This window comes from Uloborus diversus, chromosome 8 (assembly GCF_026930045.1).
Source record: "Uloborus diversus isolate 005 chromosome 8, Udiv.v.3.1, whole genome shotgun sequence".
In the NCBI taxonomy this organism is placed as follows: Eukaryota; Metazoa; Arthropoda; class Arachnida; order Araneae; family Uloboridae; genus Uloborus; species Uloborus diversus.
The window spans coordinates 161,186,615-161,205,700 of NC_072738.1; the positions used below are offsets into that span (position 1 = coordinate 161,186,615).

A 19,086-nucleotide genomic window follows, 5' to 3' on the forward strand; every position below is an offset into this window, starting at 1 on the left:
TGTCGTTCCTAAAAAAATGAAAATACTTGAAAAAAAAATCAATTTCCTTTTCAAATGCTTGAAATTTTACAAAAATGTGGCTACAAGCCTTGAATTTTAAAATTTCTAACAAATTGGAGTTGATAAGGAGGAGTGCCAAAATATGTTAAATTCAGTGTGTGCTTCAATGGAATGCCGGACATCACATAAGGTTCAGATCCAAAATTTCCATGGACATAACGTCCAGTTCCAAAACATCCGAGGGACAGAACGTCCGACGGACATAACGTCCAGCGGACATAACGTCCAACGGACACAATGTCCGACGGACAATAGGTCCAAAGACAGAACTTTCACATTTTTGGACCCAGCTAGGACATAACCTCCAGTTTTAGCAGTTTATTTCTTGAACTTCTCAATTAATTACATGATTTGCCACTGAACAATAGGTTTCATGGAAATTATACTCTTACTCTTAGCATCGTTCATTATTCCATCAAACTCTATTCCCTTGTGTGTGTGTGTGTGTGTGTGTGTGTGCGCGCGCGAGGGGGGGGGGTTGCTTTAACATTGGATTAAAGTATATTCATAAAAAGAAGTATGCTTCAATTTTATTCCTTACTAAGCGTATAAATTATGAATTGTTCAAATGGGCACTATGTTACTCTCTTGCTACCTATTTTCTAAGTGTGTACCCTATTTCTTTTAAAGCACTTTGTAGATGGGTTGCAGAGGTGATTAAAAACTAACTGTATCGAAAGTCCATGAGAGCAAGTAACAATGCATTATACTTTCTTCTCCCTTGCTCTATCTCTTTGTCGACTGCCTCATTGATGTGTAGACCCCTAAAAAAATGTTACTGTGTACTATCTCAACTTGCAAGAGTACATAATTTAAAAAAAGTTTTGTTTGCCTATTTTTCCCCGAATATTTTCGATTCCAATCTTCCTTTATATGGCTTCAAACTGCAGAATTTTACTAGATTTTTTTTTTTCAAAATTCCCTCTGGGGGAACCCCCGGGACCCCTAAATTGGGATCCCTGCATCATTCTCTCAATGCTATTCCCCTTCTTAAGGGAAATCCAAAAAGGCAGGCAAATACACATTGAAAAAACACACACACACACAAAAAAAAAAGGAAGAAAGAAAAGAGCATAACTTTATGTGTCTCAGGGGAAAAGACAAATATAGAGCAAAAAAAAAAAAAAAAATCATTAATAATTTGCTTTAAAAAAAAAAATAGCAGTCTTTGTATTTGCGTATGTTCTATTGTAGCACCTAAACTATTTATCCGACTTTCATGAAAAAGTGTCAATTGATTCGTTATTATGGCTCAAGTAACGTACGCTATCAATCGACTTCAACAATAGGAGGATTTGATTTTACCTTGCAAAACTCGAATTTAAATGATTTTTTTAGAGTGGGTTTTAAATAAATTTATTAATAACCCGACTAAGGGAACAAAGGGTAAGAAACAAGTTTGGTGTTGATTACTATTATAGTCTTATTAAGTTAAATCAATCTTTTATTGTTTAAATTTTCTATCAGCTTCATGTAATAGCAATAAATTAAGTTTACCTTTTAAGTTTTAAGTTAATGATATTCTTGTATATCAAACTAAAATGCTTACCGTAAATTACTCACGCTATTATTTTTTGTCCATCTTAGATTAAAACGGAAAATATTTAAATAAAATAAAAGAATAAAAAACTGAAAACCGACTACGGCAAAAAAAAAAAAAAAATAAAAAAAAAAAAAACTAATTTGAATTTCGACATCTTGAATTCAAATTATGTTTTTCGCAATCACGAGTGTGTGTATGTGCGTGTGTGTTTGTGTGTGGGGGTATGTGCATGTGTGTGTAGGCATGTGTGTTTGTGTCTGTGTGCTGGCATAAGTCTGTGGGTAGTTGTGTGTATGAATGTGTGTGTGTGGGAGGGGGTATGTGTATGTGTGTGTAGGCATATGTGTTTGTGTCTGTGTGCAGGTATGAATGTGAGGGTAGTTGTGTGTATGTGTGTGTATGTTTTTGTGTGTGTATGTGTGGTTGTCTGTATGTATGTATGTATGCGTGTGTGTACGTGTTTGTGTATGTGTGTGTGTGTGTGTGTGCGTGTGTGTGTAGATGTGTATGTATGCGCGTGTGTGTAGGACGTGGATGCAACCTGGAGACGGCTTTCGCTATAGAAGCAGCATCGTGAGGAGCCCGTCGACGGTGATGGTGCGGAGGGTGGCGGGGGGGAAAATCAAAGGAACGTCAAAAACAGTCAAGTGAGAACAATAAGCAATCGTGATTGCTCAAAAAAAAAAACCCCTAAAAGATAAGAAACAAGGTAGGTGCTGTTTAATACCATCGTCCTATTGAGTAAAACCAGTAATTTGATAGGTTAGATATTCCTGTTTATTTAGTTCTATTGAAATCCTCTGCCACTTTCGCATTAATAACATAATTCAATTCAAATACCGTAGTCGTGCGGTATAGTAGAACTGTAGTTGAGAACGCACAACGGCATTTGAATTGAATTATAATGTTATTAATGCGAAAGTGGCAGAGGATTTCAATAGAACTAAATAAACAGGAGTATCTAACCTATCAAATTACTGCTTTTACTCAATAGGACGATGATATTAAACAGCACCTACCTTGTTTCTTATCTTTTAAGTTTTTTTTTTTTTTTTTTTGCCGTATTCGGGTTTTAGTTTTTTCATCTTTTATTTTTTAGAGTTACAACTTCCGAGGGAGTGCTTTAAACCTCTTCTCCCCTACCATTATCAAAGACAAGTAGAATGCATCTTTAAGAATGCAAATTAGAAAAATTTCTTGTGGCGGGCCCTTGAATTACTCCTCCACGTCATATCACAAAAAGAACGTATTAAACTCCGTTTTTAGCAATACAATTGCAGAAAGAAATCCGCCTGACAACCCCGAACCACATTCTTCTGAACATTATTGGACATAATGTTTGGGTTTTGAACGTTTCAATTTCAAAAAACGGGCGTGGGGAGGGAGTCGCACCGGAGCGCATAATATTACGAAAGTCAGTTAGAATTATAAATAAAGAAAATTTTCCTTTGATATGGGCCCTCAAATCTCCCCTCACTCTAACATCATCAAAAAGATCGTCTAAAACTGCATTCTTAGAGCTAGAAGTTCGAAAAATAGACAGGTGAGTGACACCGAACCTCTTCAATCCTAACATTACCAAAGATCGTCTAAAATGCGTTTTCAAGACTAAAAATTTCCAAAAAATTCCGGGGGAGAAACCCCCGGACCCCCTTTACTTCGGAGTTAATACAATTCTTAAGGTTTGGTTCATATCGGCTTCCTTTTAAATCAGAAGATCTATACAGCCGCCACAGAACAAACAGTACTTACAGAAATTCCACTTTGAGGCGACGATTATGCATACATTTGTTGAGAAAAAGGCTGTAACCTTCTCAATAATTTTTACTCTTATGATGAACTTGTGTCGCCTAGTAAAAATTCCTTAAAAAATGCTCTGCTTCCTGGAAAAATCAAGTATCAGTGTCAAAAAGTTTCCTGAATTGGTAAAAAATGTCCGAATGCAGACTACTCTCTGTTGTAAAAAAAGCTTTAGCTCCTAGTTTAAAGATTAACTGGGCGCATTTATAAAGTGTACCCGCTCTAGCTCCATTGCGGCCCGTCCAGACTGATAAGGCATCCAAAGGGTGCAAATCCGTCTATGGACAACGTAGCTTTGCAAAGAATTGCAGGCGAGGAAAATTCTTGATACTTGCAATTCTGACTTCGCTTTGGCCATGTTTGCAATACTGCTTTTTAAGCTCTCCTTGAAACGCAGGGAGGTGCGAAACTGAGTTCACTCTAATCTTTCAGAGATACGAATGGCTTTAAACCGGAAGCTTCCTGAATATTTTAGGAAGCTTCCAGGGTAATTTCAGGAAGGTTACTGAAGTCTAGCGGAAAACGTTCCTGGTTTTTGTAAGATATGTTACTGGAAGAAATCTGGCACACATCATCTGCCCATTATTTTCCAGGAACATTTCTGAATCATTTTTACAGTGTCTTTTTTATTAAGGGTGACTGGGGGACGTTAAATATGCTTGTGGTCACAAAGTCCTCCAAGTGAAACGATACCTCTGGGGGTGCCAGGCCAGAAGTTATTCGACTTCTGGTTTGGTTCTAAACTCTCGAACTGTCCATAGATGGTTCTGCCATCTATCGTGTTGTCTGAGCCAAATCGGACTTCCACCTAGAAATAGGCACTCGATTAAAAATCGAGTAGCATTGCTACTGGGGTTCGGGTTCCCGAGTGGCATAAATAACAACAACAAGAAAATATCTGAAATCGAGGAGCATATTTAATAATTGAAAATGCAAAAGTACATTTAAATCGGAAGTATTATTTACCTAAACGATATGTCTGTGCGTTGAACATAAACAAGCTGTTGGACAAAATTATAAGGTCACATTAGCCTAGTGACAAAAATAAAGCTAGCTAATCGCTTTTCGCTCCCCTCTAGTCAACGCAGCATCGGTAGTATGCAAATTTTCCTTCTGGTATAAAATGTTTACAATTTTCTTATAATTTTGTCCTGTAACTGTCTTGCTTCAAAACAGAAGTCCGTTGCATATAACATACATTATTACAGTTATGCATTTATATTAGTGACAGGGGATAGTTACATCAATAAATACACGTAATAATAAATACATTTAACAACTACCTATCCTAAATCTACATGCTTTTGTCCACGTTTTTGTTGATGACTTTATATATTTGTCTAGCAATGAAGATGCTTCGATGTTTTTTGCCCAATTCGCTTCTTACGCCAGGAAAGCTGCCTTCGTCTGTTTCTTTAAAAAAAAATTGGACTGCGATATAAAAATTATCTTTCTGTCCCTACATTCCTGTTCATCTATATACGAGGGATTTTTTAAATAAAGTAAAAAAAAAAAAGAATAAATATATAAATAAAAAAGATTTAAAAAAAAAAAAACAAGTATGTTTTGAAAAAAAAAAAAAAAGTACTACAGATATAGTAATGAAATTCACTGCACAAAAATCTACCTCCCTTACGCTATTTTTCGGCATTGCTCCCGTGGTTTTCCAAGCATTTGTCATAACGTGGTATAAATTTTTGTATACTTATTCGTAGAAAGTGTACAGTTTGACCACGGATTGTATGTAATTCGGCAATCTGCCAAGTGAAGACGATTCCATCTGAATGAATCTAGCAGGGGAGAGGGGAAAATAACGATGGGATTTTGATGCACGCGTTTTATAATGTCAGTAGTGCCTTATTCATTTATTTCATTCTCAAAAATAAAATATGAGGAAACAAAAATAGTCACCATGGAAGCAACTGAAAGAAAATAAAATGTTTTCATTTCGTTCAGGAACGTAAAAGCAAAATGGGAAGCTTAAATCTTTGCCGTGAGAATATACATCGAATATACTTTAGATTTAAAAAATGCTGCTGTGAGTAAATTTTCATTTTTACAAAACTAAGGCTAAATAATAGAGAGGCAAAAGTGCCCATCTGAAACAAACCAACTAACATCCCTATGTGTGTGCCATATTTTTTTTCTCTATTTATACTTGTTCTTTTTACTTCCTTTTACAAAAAAAAAAAGAAGTATTGTATTCGTAAAAAAATTTCACTAAAAAATCGGCCTTAATTTCCGTTTTGTTCACCCCCGAATGAATGAATGTTCATTTTTTTTTTTTTTAAATCCGACCACAGGGGAATATATATACCTAAAAACGTATAAGCGCCCGAAATATCGATTTTGACGATTCCTGAGTTAATTATAACAAGTTTTCTCGTGACGTCTGTATGTACGTATGTATGTGTGTATGTGCGAATATACGTACAGTGGCTCCCAAAAGTGTTAGTACACTTTGAAATTTTTTCGTGAAACCAAAATAACTCGAAACTGAATTCGAATATGAAGTCCAATATTTTTTCACATCATTTTTATGTCATTCTAAATACAACACATTGGTTTTTTCAAAATATTCAGGGATCTTCTTTTTGAAATGGGTCAGAAAACGAAGAGACAGAGAAATAACACGCCACAAAAGTCATCGTACACTCAAATATTTTCGTATAAATTGATGATTAAAATTATCATCTGCCGTTTTATTAATATTTTCGCATTGTGTTCACCCTTACAAGTCATTTGGCTTTAATTTTTTGTTTATTTATTCCTTAATATTGTGCTTATTACACTAAAATGGCTGGTATTCGTAAAAAACCACAAACACCATTCAAAATTTGAATTTTTTTCCCGCAGTAGAGGTAAATTGGTTTGAAATGTCTCTAAATTAGTTAATTTATTTGTTTGTATTGTAAAGTGCTTGATAAAATGCTTTATAGAAAAGAATCGGACCGAAAACAAGGTAAGAAAAGGTCAACCGGCAAAGTTGACAAAACGTGATAGGAGATTTAAAGTTAAAATATTTATGAAAAATACGCATTTGATTGCTGTAAAAGTTTCTGCAGAGTTAAATGAAACATTTTATATTTAACTTTCACCTAAAATTGTTCGCCAAATTCTGTGATTAGCTGGATTAAATGGGACCTCTTCCCGCCGAAGTTTTCTTGGTCGTGCGAAAAACAGAAAGCTTACGCTTTTCGTCGCAAAATCAATGATAAATAAGCTAAAAACGTTTTAGAATCACGTCTAACTTACAGATAAAGATTAATTTAACATTTTTGGTTAAATTGTTGCATAACTGTTAGTAGAAAAAAAATTACGAACTTAATCTTAAGAACTTATTTGGATCAGTTAATCAGGACGGTGGAGGTGTTCTAGTGTGAGAGTGCATATGAGCATCAGGACTTGATAGTTTGTAATTTTTTGATGAAATAATGAATCATGCTGTTCCTTTGAATATTTTAAAAACCAATTTTTAACTCTTAACCAAAAATTTGGTTATTGGAATCAACTTTTTTTTATCAAGATAACGATAAGAAGCACAAGGTTTTCAACGTTTGCGTCTAGTGCCTCGAAAATTGTCCTAAAGTTTAGAAAATACCCCCTCAACCTCCAGATTTTAACTTAATGTAACGTATTTAGAGATATCTGGAGGCTAGATTACGAAAATATGGCTTTAAAACGAAAATAGAGCTAGAAACAGTAAGATTCAAAGTGTGGTTGAACACTTACTCAGAAATTACTCAAAAAAAAAAAAAAAAAAAAAGAAAGAAAAATAATGAAATCTATTCCCAGACGTTTAAAAGGTATTATGAATACTGTATGATATTCTACTAATTAATAACTTAATCAAAAGTTAGATTATTAAATAATCTATAGACATTTTATAAAGTGTACGAAGACTTTTGCGAGATAAAATTTCCGGCACTTTTTGGTTTTTGATTTTAAAAAAAATAAGTTTTAATATTTTTTAAAACTTTTCATGTAGTTTTGTTAAGAAATGATCATAGATCTTATAATTAAATACCTATTCCGAAATATTAATTCTAACCAATGGATTGGGGACTATTTCGTTGAAAGTCGTAGGTGTACGAAGACTTTTGGGAGCCACTGTATGTATCTCGCATAATTCAAAAACGGAAGTAAAAAAGTTGAAATTTGGTACGTAGACTCCTAGTGGGGTCTAGTTGTGAACTTCCCCTTTTGGATGCTTTCGGATGTTTCAAAAAGGGTGTTTTACACCTTTTAGAAAGGAAATCATTGCTGATTTCGATGCAAACTCAAGTGGTGTTATAATTTGACGGACACTTGGCGATGTATATCGCCAGGCTTTTGGTCGCCAAGTTTTGTCACCAACTTGGTTACAAATTTGGCAATTTTTTTTGAGCAATCACGATTGCTTATTGATCTCATTTGACTGTTTTTGGCGTTACGCTGATTTTTCCCACCGCCACCCTCCGCACCATCACCGTGGACCGGCTGGCTCATCACGATGCTGCTCCTCTAGCGAAAGCCGTCTGCAGGTTGCATCCATGTCCTACACACACGCGCATACATACACAACTACACACACACACAAACACATACACACATCCACACAACACAAACACATACACACACATACACACATGCAAACACTTACACACACGCATGCATACAGACACCCACACATACACACACACATACACAACTACCCACACATTCATGCATGCACACAGACACAAACACATATGCCTACACACACATACACATACCCCCCACACACATTCATACACACACATACACATAACCCGTACACACAAACACACACGCCTACATACACACACTCGTGATTGCGAAAAACATAATTTGAATTCAAGATGTCAAAATTCAAATTAATTTTCTTTTTTAAATGTGGTTCCAATTTGGCCACTTTTGGTAATATTTAGAGCTTTAACTATTGAATCACATTAAAATTGCCAATAATTGAGAAATAAATCTGTGTAAAACATTTTTCGCTTCGGTTCGCAACAAACTTGGTGTGAAAATATTTAGTGTTTCCTTGCTTACTCCATGGCACTATTATCATTACATTGGCGAAAAAGGAAGTCATGTGATGCACACATCAACTCGTTTTACTTCAAAGCCGTACTAACTTTAAAAAACATCCCTCGTATCGATTTAAATAGTATATCTATCTCCGTGTACTTAATTTCTTTATATTTATCAATTTCTATCTACGAGGCATGTTTTTAAAGTAAGTACCGTTTTGATATTAAAAAAGAACGAGTACAGATAGAGCAAAGAAATTAATTGCACAAAAATCTACCATCCTTACGCTATTTTTTGACATTGCTCCCGTGATTTTCCAAGCATTTGTCATAGCGTGGTACAGGTTTTTGTATACCTATTCATAGAAAATTGCCGCCTGTGTAGTCAGCCATGGGATAACATGTTCTCTGAGCTCATTATTGCTGTTGTGCCACAGACCACCTTGGAAAGACTTTAGATGCCGAAACAAATGAAAGATGTTGCGAGCGAAGTGAGGGCAGACCAGAGGATGTTCAAAAACGCCCCAGCCAAAGCCCTGTAAGAGTCCTCATGGTTGACTAAACGGGCGGTAACTTTTTACGAATAGGTATACAAAAACCTGCACCACGCTATGACAAATGCTTGGAAAATCACGGGAGCAATGTCAAAAAATAGCGTAAGGATGGTAGATTTTTTTGCACTAAATTACTTAGCTCTATCTGTACTCGTTCTTTTTTTATATAAAAACGGAACTTACTTTAAAAACACGCCTCGTATCTTAGAATCCATGTGGCTCTGTATTTCTAAGATATTTACCTCAAACTGTCTACATTTATTAGTCCGCATATTTTTCCGCAGAGCTACATACATGTATATCGCAGAAGTCACAACATTGTTCAGTTATTTTCATAACATAAATTGAATTGGGATTTTTTTTTTTTTTTTTGCAGCAGCAGCAGCAGTTGAATTAAGTATAGAGAACAATCATAAATGAAATGAGTTCGACTGATCTAGAAAAAAATTCCGAACTGAAAAGACAATATCAATGTATGTTTCGCGTCTAGAATTGTGTAACGGAGAGACTGGAGCATGTACTGTCTGTCCTTCATGGGAAAAGCTCCCACCGTAAAGTCCGAGTCCGTCTACACCGGCGCAGACATTTCAGCGGGGGCTTTTCTCGTGATGGACAGACAGTACAAAGCAAATGCTATTAATCGTCTTGTAGCCGGAAGTGGGTATTTCCGATAACACCCGGTCCAACCAATTGTACAATACCACCTCTGCCTTATTCCACTTTACACCTGGAAAGAAGTTAGTTGAAAATGGTTTGGCCTCTTTCAATAGGAAAATTTTCCTCACGTGGTTTGAAAATACAGTAAACTCCCGATTATCCGTGGAATTGGGTGGCACAAGTGCGGCGGATAATAGAAATTGCTGTTAAACCGCAAAAAGGACTAAAATGAGGGACAAAGTAGGTAAAAATTGTCTTACCACAAAATCATAGCTGTATTGATGCATTTCTCTACAAACAATGAAATATTTTTTACAACAGAGAGAAGTCGGCAATCAGACAATTTTAGCAACTCAGGAATCTTTTTGACACTGATACTTGATGTTTGCAGGAAGTGGATAAAAACCAATGGAATCCCGAAACGTTACACGGAAATGCTCATTAACGTTTCGGAATTTTTTTACAGTGTAGAACACATGTATGTACGACGAAGAAAGTACAAAAAAAAAATAAATAAATAAATAAATAAATAAATAAATAAATAAAAATAAAAATAAATAAATAAATAAAGAAAGAAAGAAAGAAAACAAGAACAACTCAGCTTAAATTTGCATTTTTTCGACAAAAAAATAGTCAGTGGTATTTGCTTTTTGCTTCGAAAATACACGTTCCTGATTGTTAATTGACTCGCGGATACAATGCTGGCCAAATTGTTAGACTAAGACTGTTTTAAAAGCAAATTCTTTATTGATTACATAACTATAGGCACATTAAAGAACAGTAAAATAATTATCTAATATTTAGTATGCACTCCCTTGTTCTTGATGAGCATTTCAAGTCTTTTTGGCATACTTTTCACAAGGTTTACAACATTTCTTAACTTTTTAAAAAGGAGGTAAAAGATTGTTTATTCTCACTATTATATATACTCACATACACATACTCACTAATTTCCTAAAACTAACTTTAAATATAACAGAACACACTAATAAAAAAGAACTAGTGAACTTTTTAAGCTGAGTGAGGTTATGTTCCTGGTAAGTAGATAAACAAAGAGTATAAACAAATCAGACAGTGCTGCCACCTGCAAGCATTAAATTATGCTTAAACAACGTAATAATCAGTGTACAGTATGTACTGTACTTTAACAGTAAAAAATAAATAGTATGTCAGTACAAATAGTGTGCAAAAAAAAAAAAAAAAAAAAAAAAAAAAAAACCTCTTTAGTCTAATAATTTTGCCAGCACTGTAATCCGCTCCCGGATAATTGGGAATTTACTTTACCTACAGTGAGTCGCTATTATTTCGATGAAAACCTGTCTTGCTACACTAAAAAAGATTCAGAAACGTTCCTGGAAATTAATGGGCAGCTGATGTGCCCAATTTCTGTCAGCAACATATCTCGCGAAAACCAGGAACGTTTTCCGCTAAAATTCAGAAACCTTCTTAAAAAATAGAAAAATCTTCCCGATTAAAGGAAGTCATGTCTCTGGAACTTCGGAGTAATCTTAAATAGGGATAATACAACAGTTCGGCACCTTCCTGATTGATCAAGACAGTTCCAAAATCAGTATCGCAAACATGGCCAAAGCTAAGCCAGAATTGCAACAAGTACCTCACTTGATCGCAATTCTTGCAAAGTTAAATAGTCCATTAGTCCATATAGTCCATACTTATTCGCCCCCTTTGGGAGCGCAATCAGTCTGAACGAGTCGTGTTCGAGCGGAAGTCGATACACCTTATAAATACTCTGAGTTAATCTTTAAACTGGGAGCTAAAAATATTTTTTACAACAGAGAGAAGTCTGCATTCGAACAACTTATAGCAATTCAGGAAACTTTTTGACAGTGATCTTTGATATTTCCAAGAAATGGATAAAAACCATTGAAATCCCGAAACGTTACACGGAAATACTCAGTAACGTTTCGGAATTTTACTACAGTGTATTAGAGTTGACTTGCAGGAGTAAGAATGTGCTAATGCTGTCTTGCGCTAGCTATTTACTGCTAATTTTGTTAAAAAGTATATTCTTGTCGCATAACAATTCCGGATCATCGTGTCAGAAAGCTTAAGCTTTTCATTTTAAGCGAAAAATTTGTAATAAATTTTAAACTTACCTCAGTTATTTTTTTCTAGCTTGCAAGTGCGGTAAAGAATTCAACTGCACTTTCGAAAACCATTGGTTTGGAATAAACAAAAGATGCATTTGTCCGAAGAATTACGTAGAAGAAAGGGGAAAATGTCGAGGTAAGAAGCAAATACAATTATTTATTATCTGAAATTTGTGTAATCACTCTTGATTCAATATATAGATTAAGAAGTATTTTACTTATTAACGCAAATATGTTTAATCCATTCATTCCAGCAAGGGTTGCGTTTTACAAATATTAATATAAAAATTTAAAAAAAAAAATGTGCATCACGGGATGCTCGGCAGAAATGATAACTTTCATAGGATTAAATTATTATCATTATTTAATCTTATGAAAGTAACAATGGGGTTGTTTCCTTCAGTCAAAAGTAGTACTTTTAGTCACTAAAATTGATAGAATAAGCAAAAAAAAAAACATAGACCCAGAAATTTTTTTCATTTTTTCTCCCAACAGTTGCATTTTAATTAATTTTTTAAGCTGTCCGATTTTGTAAACAAGGCGTGGTCTTGATGACGTCACAAATGATGCTCTTCGGCGCATCTTTGTACCGCGTTTCCACGTTATGATAATCTAGAAGCGAATTAAAATTGCGTCCTACGCTTGCTATCAACCATATCGTTGCCAATACACGTGAGTAAAGATGCGAATTAAATATTTTGCTCTGTGAACGGCAAAACTGAATGCCATTTCATCATTTGCGATGTCATCGGCAGAAGCGTAAAGAGAGAAAGCGCACCGATTTAAGTAATTTTTTTTAATTTTAAATTTAAACAAATTATTTGAAAAATGATCAGTTTCTATGTTTTTAAGCATGCTCTTTCAGAAAAAAATACTTTTAAAATTTTGGAAACGACCCCATTGACTTATGGTAACTATAAGGAGCAACGAAATTTTTGCATTGTATGTTATCTAAAAATCTTGCAAAGATTGCTTCAAGTACAGTTCCGTGACTCGTAGTGGCTTCTTCTGGCTTATTAATCATTTGTAATTGTAATTTAGACTGTAGACACGATACTAAATTTTTAGCTTGATCAGAAGCAAAATTAACTTTAAAATCTCCGTTATGATTTTTGTAACCTTGTTTTCTCCGGCATGCCGGAAAGGACCAGGAAAGGGTTGTTGAAAATCTGGTGACCCTCATATTTTGCGGCATGCCGGCAAATGCGGGGTAATACGGTAGTTTGTTCTAACTATGTACACCTTTTCACAGTTCAAAACCCTAAATGAAGCGAGATATTTTTAGTATAACTAATCGCAAAAATGTTTTTATTTTGAAAATAAATTTAAAGATTTAACAGTTTTAAAATGTTAATCTTACTAATATAATATTATATATGCGAAAGTTTGTCTGTATGGATGTATGGATGTATGGATGTTTGTTACTCTTTCACGCAAAAACTACTGAACGGATTTTGATGAAACTGTACAATAATATAGCTTATGCATCAGAATAACACATAGGGTAGTTTTCGTCCCGTTATGGGGGGCAAAACCCCCTTAGGGGGGCAATAAAACACAATTTTTGTATAAATTCTCTAATATTGGGATGAAAAAATACTTGCACATATTTACATTATATGTCCATCGAAAGCTCTGATTTTTCTGCTGAAGATGGCACCTGTTCGAAATTTCTAAGTAGAATAAAAAACGAGTTATGAGCTTTTTAGATCCATGTTCGAAGGCTTTCCTCAACTCAATACAGTATTTAGTGTATCATCTCAACTCCCTGTCGATAGCGACAATTGTTGTATTGTTGACTTTCTTTGCTTTTCGTGATTGTTCAAGGCTTTTCTCAAGTCAAATCTTGAAGTAAGATTTTTGCACAAGATTGACAAATAATACATGATTTGGTTGATGATTTTCCATTTAAACGGAACTTTAATGTAATTAATGGTTTTCATTATTATTTATGCAGATTGAACACTTACTCATTATCCAAACAACCAGCAGATCGCCAAAATTTTTGCAGAAAGATTTCCGTAGCTGATGCATTTGGCAGTTTTTTCAACGTTGCTGTTTTTGAAGCCGAAGACTACGTCATAATGTTTCTCAGCTTTCACCATGTAAACAAAATATCGCCAATCAAAGAATTTTCAAAAGACTTTTTTTACTGTGTTAAATAATCCAGCAACTAAATTAGGCAAATCCATAAACAGCACAAAAACTTCCATTAATTTTCTTTTTTGCACAATTTCAAACAATCACCAAATTTTATTACTTATTTTGGTAACATTTCGGATGAAACTGTTTAGCGCCATTATATGGTGACCAAAAATATCTCAGCATCTGGCGACGATATCTCTGTAACGAAAATTAATATCATATCGTTTTACAAAGTAAGGAAAGAATGGGGGAACATCATCGAAGGTACCCCGAAACGACTTTCGCAAATTCGGTAAAATCGCACCAAGAGCCACAATGATTGAAATTTCCCGAAATAACTTAAGCAAGTATAAGGGGATTACGAGCGCAGCTACTTTTTTTTAATCACTTCGTACTTCATTAGCCATACAGAGAAGGTTTTAGACTCCATGTTAAAAAAAAAAGTATCAACAGATTAATCTTTTTAAACATGAGAAGATTAATTTCATGTTTTTTAAATTTGTATATGCTTAAATATAGTGCTTTCGTTTCTAAATCAATACTACTTTGTTCTTTATACTTATTGCTATTTTAGTTTTATGGGTAAGGAAGAAACTCGATTTTTAATCACGTTAAAAAGATGTGTTTTAAATTCTTTCACTTAAAACAGAAAACAAAAGCAAGTAACGATTTTTTCTCATAATTATTACTGACCCAGGCAACGCCGGGTATTTTTGCTAGTTGTAAATAAATGTTATCACCATAAACAAACTACAAGGTTAAGCTTAAATCTAAAACGATAAAATTAGCGTATTATTACGACCAGGCTAGGATCGATATTTTGCCCCCCCCCCTGAAAAAATCACTTGGGACCCTAACCACAAACTTTATTGGATCCCCCCCCCCAAAACACTAATTTTTTAACGAGTGATTGTTTTAAAGTCAGTTTAAATTTTATTCTGTGATGCACATATTAAATGTTTATTTATTTATTTATTTATTTATTTATTTTTTTTTTTTGAGAAGGAAATCGTTGCTAATTTCGATGCGAACTCAAGTGGTGTTATAGTTTAACGGACACTTGGCGATATATCGCCAGGCTTTTGGTTGCCAAGTTTTGTCACCAACTTGGTTACAAATTTGGCAATTTTTTTTTATTATTATTAATATGGTTTCAATTTGGCCACTGTTGCTTGTTGTGCATCACAGTCAGTTTAGACTTTATTCTGTGATGCACAAATTAAATGTATATTTATTATTTTTGTTTTCTCGGCCGTCCTCAACCCCAGCGCAAAACAAACTATTGGTTAAAGAAATTAGAATAAATACACATATGCATAATTTATAGCCTATGTCACTCAGTAAGAATGCACCTTTCATATAGTGAAAGATGTTTTCAAATTGTTGCAATGGTTCCGGAGATTACCTCGAACATATAAATATACAAAGTTTCGCTCGCTCTCTTTATAATATTAGTATGGATGTAGATATAGATAAGAAACAGTATCAGACCTTGCTGATTTTATAATCTTGCTGCAGTTTTATGTCAGTTATTGACCTTGCGCTCCTTCATTGCGATGATTCTATTCATGAAAACATATTGTTTTTTAAACCCTTGCCCAATTTTTCAACAGGTGAAAGTCTTTACAAGGTGTTCGTTGAAGTAACTGAACCTTTTGAAATTGATTGGAGGAAGTGCGCTTAAACGTGTAGTTATGTAGCAAAGGCCCTTACGGGAAAGAATAGTGACTTGATTACCAGCTTGAAATCATTTTTAATACCGAACGCAAGCTGGGTCTTTAAACTTTTCCTCCACATTAATTTTCTTTAAACTTTTCTTCCACATCCCACTACGCACCTTTTGAGAAACCCTCACTGTAAAAAAAAAAAAAAAAAAAAAAAAAAATGTTTAACCTTACTCCGTAAAATCGGTGGCAGCTTACTGTCTGACCACGGATTGTATGGGAAGACAAACATCCGTTTTACAGCCGGAAATGGACGAATCTACTATTTTTTACCGACGTCAGCTTTTGCAGAAGCAGAGTCTCATTCAAATGAGTGGAATATGCTCATCAAATTTTTACTTTTCCCCCTTATTCACATAGATTCGCCTTATCTGGACATTTGAAAATTCCATGCAATCCGTGGTTGGTCAGTAGCTGCCTCCATAGCAATGGAGTAACTTTACTGATAAAACTGGTGCAAAATATGAGCGTTACACCCGTAACATTGTTTAACAAACAGACGTTGTTTCATATCAGTGGTGCCCAAGCTCCGGCCCGCAGGTCATACGCACTGTAAAAAAATTCCGAAAGGTTACTGGTTATTTCCGTGGAACCTTTCGGGATTCCAGAGGTTTTCACCTATTTCCCCGTAAAATCAAGTATTTTCGCAAAAAAGTTTCCTGAATTCCTAAAAGATGCACGGATGCAGACTTCTCACTAGTGTGAAAGATATTTTTTGCTACCAGTTTAAAGATTGACTGAGTGTGTTTATTAAGTGTATAGGCTTTAACTTAATTACTGCTCGTCCAGATTGACTAAGTTCCCAATGGAGGCAAATATATCACTGGATAGCTGCAGTCTTGCTCGCAATTTTCGTGCAGCTTTGACCATGGTTGCTCCAATGCTTCCGTAGTAAATCAAGGAAGTTCTCAGCGAATAATTTAATTTTTAGAAGGTTTACGACTGTCTTTAACAGGAGAGATTTTCCAATATTTCAGAAAGGTTACTGACTTTTATCGAAAAACGTTCCTGGTTTTTGCAAGATATGTTACTGGTTGAAATTGGGCACATCAGCTGCCTATTATTTTCCAGGAACGTTCCTCAACCATTTTTACAGTGCGAGGCCCACGAAGCGGATTCGTGGGTCACGCGTAGAGCGTGATTTTGCAACAAAACCACTTTCTGGAACTGGCCAAAACAACTAATAAACCGTCTTCTATAGTCCCGGCAGCAGCCTCCGCTCAGTCCCAGTCACGTCAAATCATTTCTAGATTTCATCGTCACCAAACGTTTTACTTTTTCTTCCATTATTTTGCTTTCCTAGACACAGGCAACTTTTCAAATGTTACAAATATAAAGCCAAATATTCAGAAATTGGTTTCTTGAAAACAGATGCTATTTACTCAGTAATAAAATAACTGCCATCAAGTTATGATGGCGGGGCCGTGGTAGCCCGATCGGTAGAGTGTCAGATTCGGGGTCGGAGGTTCCTGGGTTCGAACCTCGATGGTCGAAGACCCACCGTCGTCATTAAAGGGGCCTGGGCGACGTTAAATATGCTCGTGGTCTCAATGTCCTCCAAGTGAAACGATACCTCTGGGGGTGCTAGCACCAGGTAGCTATTAGCTCCTGGACTAGTTCTAAATTCTCATTAACTGTTCGATCCGGTGATGGTGCTGCCATCTATCGGTATATAAAATAATGGAGGTAGTAGTATGCAGTCCTCGACATAAATACAGTTGTAGTCAGTTTGACTCTGAATAGGAATAGGAATAGGAAGTGATGATGTCAGTAATTCTCGTTTTAAATTCGTTAATTCGTGTTATTTTAATATACTGCAATGGTATAATACTGACAGTACCCATCCTTCTTCGAGCAAAGGACTCCAGTCGTAGTTGTATTATAACTACTGTTATTTCTTAAAGCAGTTTGTTAACAAAAACAGCCCTGCCTTCTACCATTGGCATGCTTTATAACTCCCCAAACATTGCAATATGATACTGACTTGCATCGGTATACTCGTAGAACATATTATCCCGCAGAAATTGCCGTAACTGAACTATATAAGCTAGGTGTCCTCAAACTGGTTTCCGTGCACCTCGGGGGGGGGGGGGTACCGTAGGAAAACGCAAGGGGTACCGCGAAGAGTCCACCGTACTCATATGTATGTTAGGTGGGAGTGATAAATAAGACGTAGAGCAAGAAAGCCATCCCCCTATTTTTTAATGTAGCGTAATAAAATTCGCTATATCGTGTCCTCATCGTTATCATAAAGCCTGACTGATGATTAAGCCTTTTCAACTAGCAGTTTTTTATTACCAGGCAACAATGTAGCAGCAAAAGTTATTACAGAAGAGAAATGTCAAAACTATCTTATCTTATTTTATGGTAGTTTTTTTTTTTTTTTTTCTGCGTGGTTCACTGTGGTTTACTGGCATAAAAGTTATTTGTTGTTCTTGAAGCCTAATTTATGTAGTTGAATAATTTAAAGAGAAAAATGTTTTTGTGTACAGTCATTTTTCCCCTGTGATTTGATAACCTAGAAAAGTAGATTGTAGCATAATCTGATTAATACGTAAAAGCTGGTGCCAATTCAGTCATAAATAAGCGTGATATTTGGTTATGAACATTGGGACGGCCTTATTTATCGCATTTATCTTAAACTAAAGCCACTTTAAACAGGGTTGGATTCAAAACCGTCTTGGAAACAAAATGTCGGATAAGCCGACCTGTCCTTTTATAGGGGTTCTATCTTAAACAATGGAAATGGAATGGGGTGCACGAGAAAATTCTAATTCTTCAAAGGGTGCCGTGAGTCGAAAAAGTTTGAGAACCCATGATATAAATGCCATAGTCCCTAACTTTTTCAATTCGCTCCACCCTTTGAAGATCGTGCATTTTGTCATTGCACCTTAGCCTATCGTTGCTATATATTATGTTAATTGATCCCATGGACATTTTTCAGCATCCTTCTGTGCACCTGTGTATCCCATTTAGGGAAACGTGGTATAAGCGAAAAAAAGAGGAAAAAAAAGGAAAAATAATGTGGCATAAAATATTTATTGTGTTGTACAAGAATAATTGCAAAAAAAAAGACCTCATCACTGATTTTATTTTTCAGAGAGATGCAACTGCGAAAATGGAAAATGTGTTAAGTCAGGAAACGAGTATAAATGTGTATGCAACCCTGATCATGGAATGTACTCGACTGGAGTTTGCAAAGGTATTGTCTAAATGTGTATGAAATACATCAAAACCTTCAAAATATTTATCTGAACTTCCTGTTGAAATTATCAGGTTCTTTTATACGTATAAAACACAATGTGGTTGAAATTTTTAAGTAAGTTAAGGTTGAACACATAATAAAAAATATCAAGCTCACTGAAAAAATACTGTAGTACATTGATTGCAGCAACATTGACAGCGTTACTTCAGAAATAGCTGTATCGTTATTGGAAACCATTAAGTCCAGTTTGCAATAGA

At 35.2% G+C, this 19,086-nt stretch overlaps 1 protein-coding gene across 1 annotated transcript in view; it reads left to right on the forward strand.

The window, feature by feature from the left end:
- LOC129228718 (adhesive plaque matrix protein 2-like) overlaps window positions 1-18,826 on the forward strand; it is a gene marked incomplete at its 3' end in the record, with an annotated part of 63,754 nt that extends 44,928 nt beyond the window's left edge. Inside the window, exons 13-14 of the mRNA XM_054863403.1 lie at window positions 11,781-11,891; window positions 18,725-18,826. Of these exons, the coding sequence (XP_054719378.1) occupies window positions 11,781-11,891; window positions 18,725-18,826 (213 nt within the window). The remainder of the gene's footprint in view (window positions 1-11,780; window positions 11,892-18,724) is intronic.
- Between the last annotated feature and the right edge of the window lie 260 nt (window positions 18,827-19,086).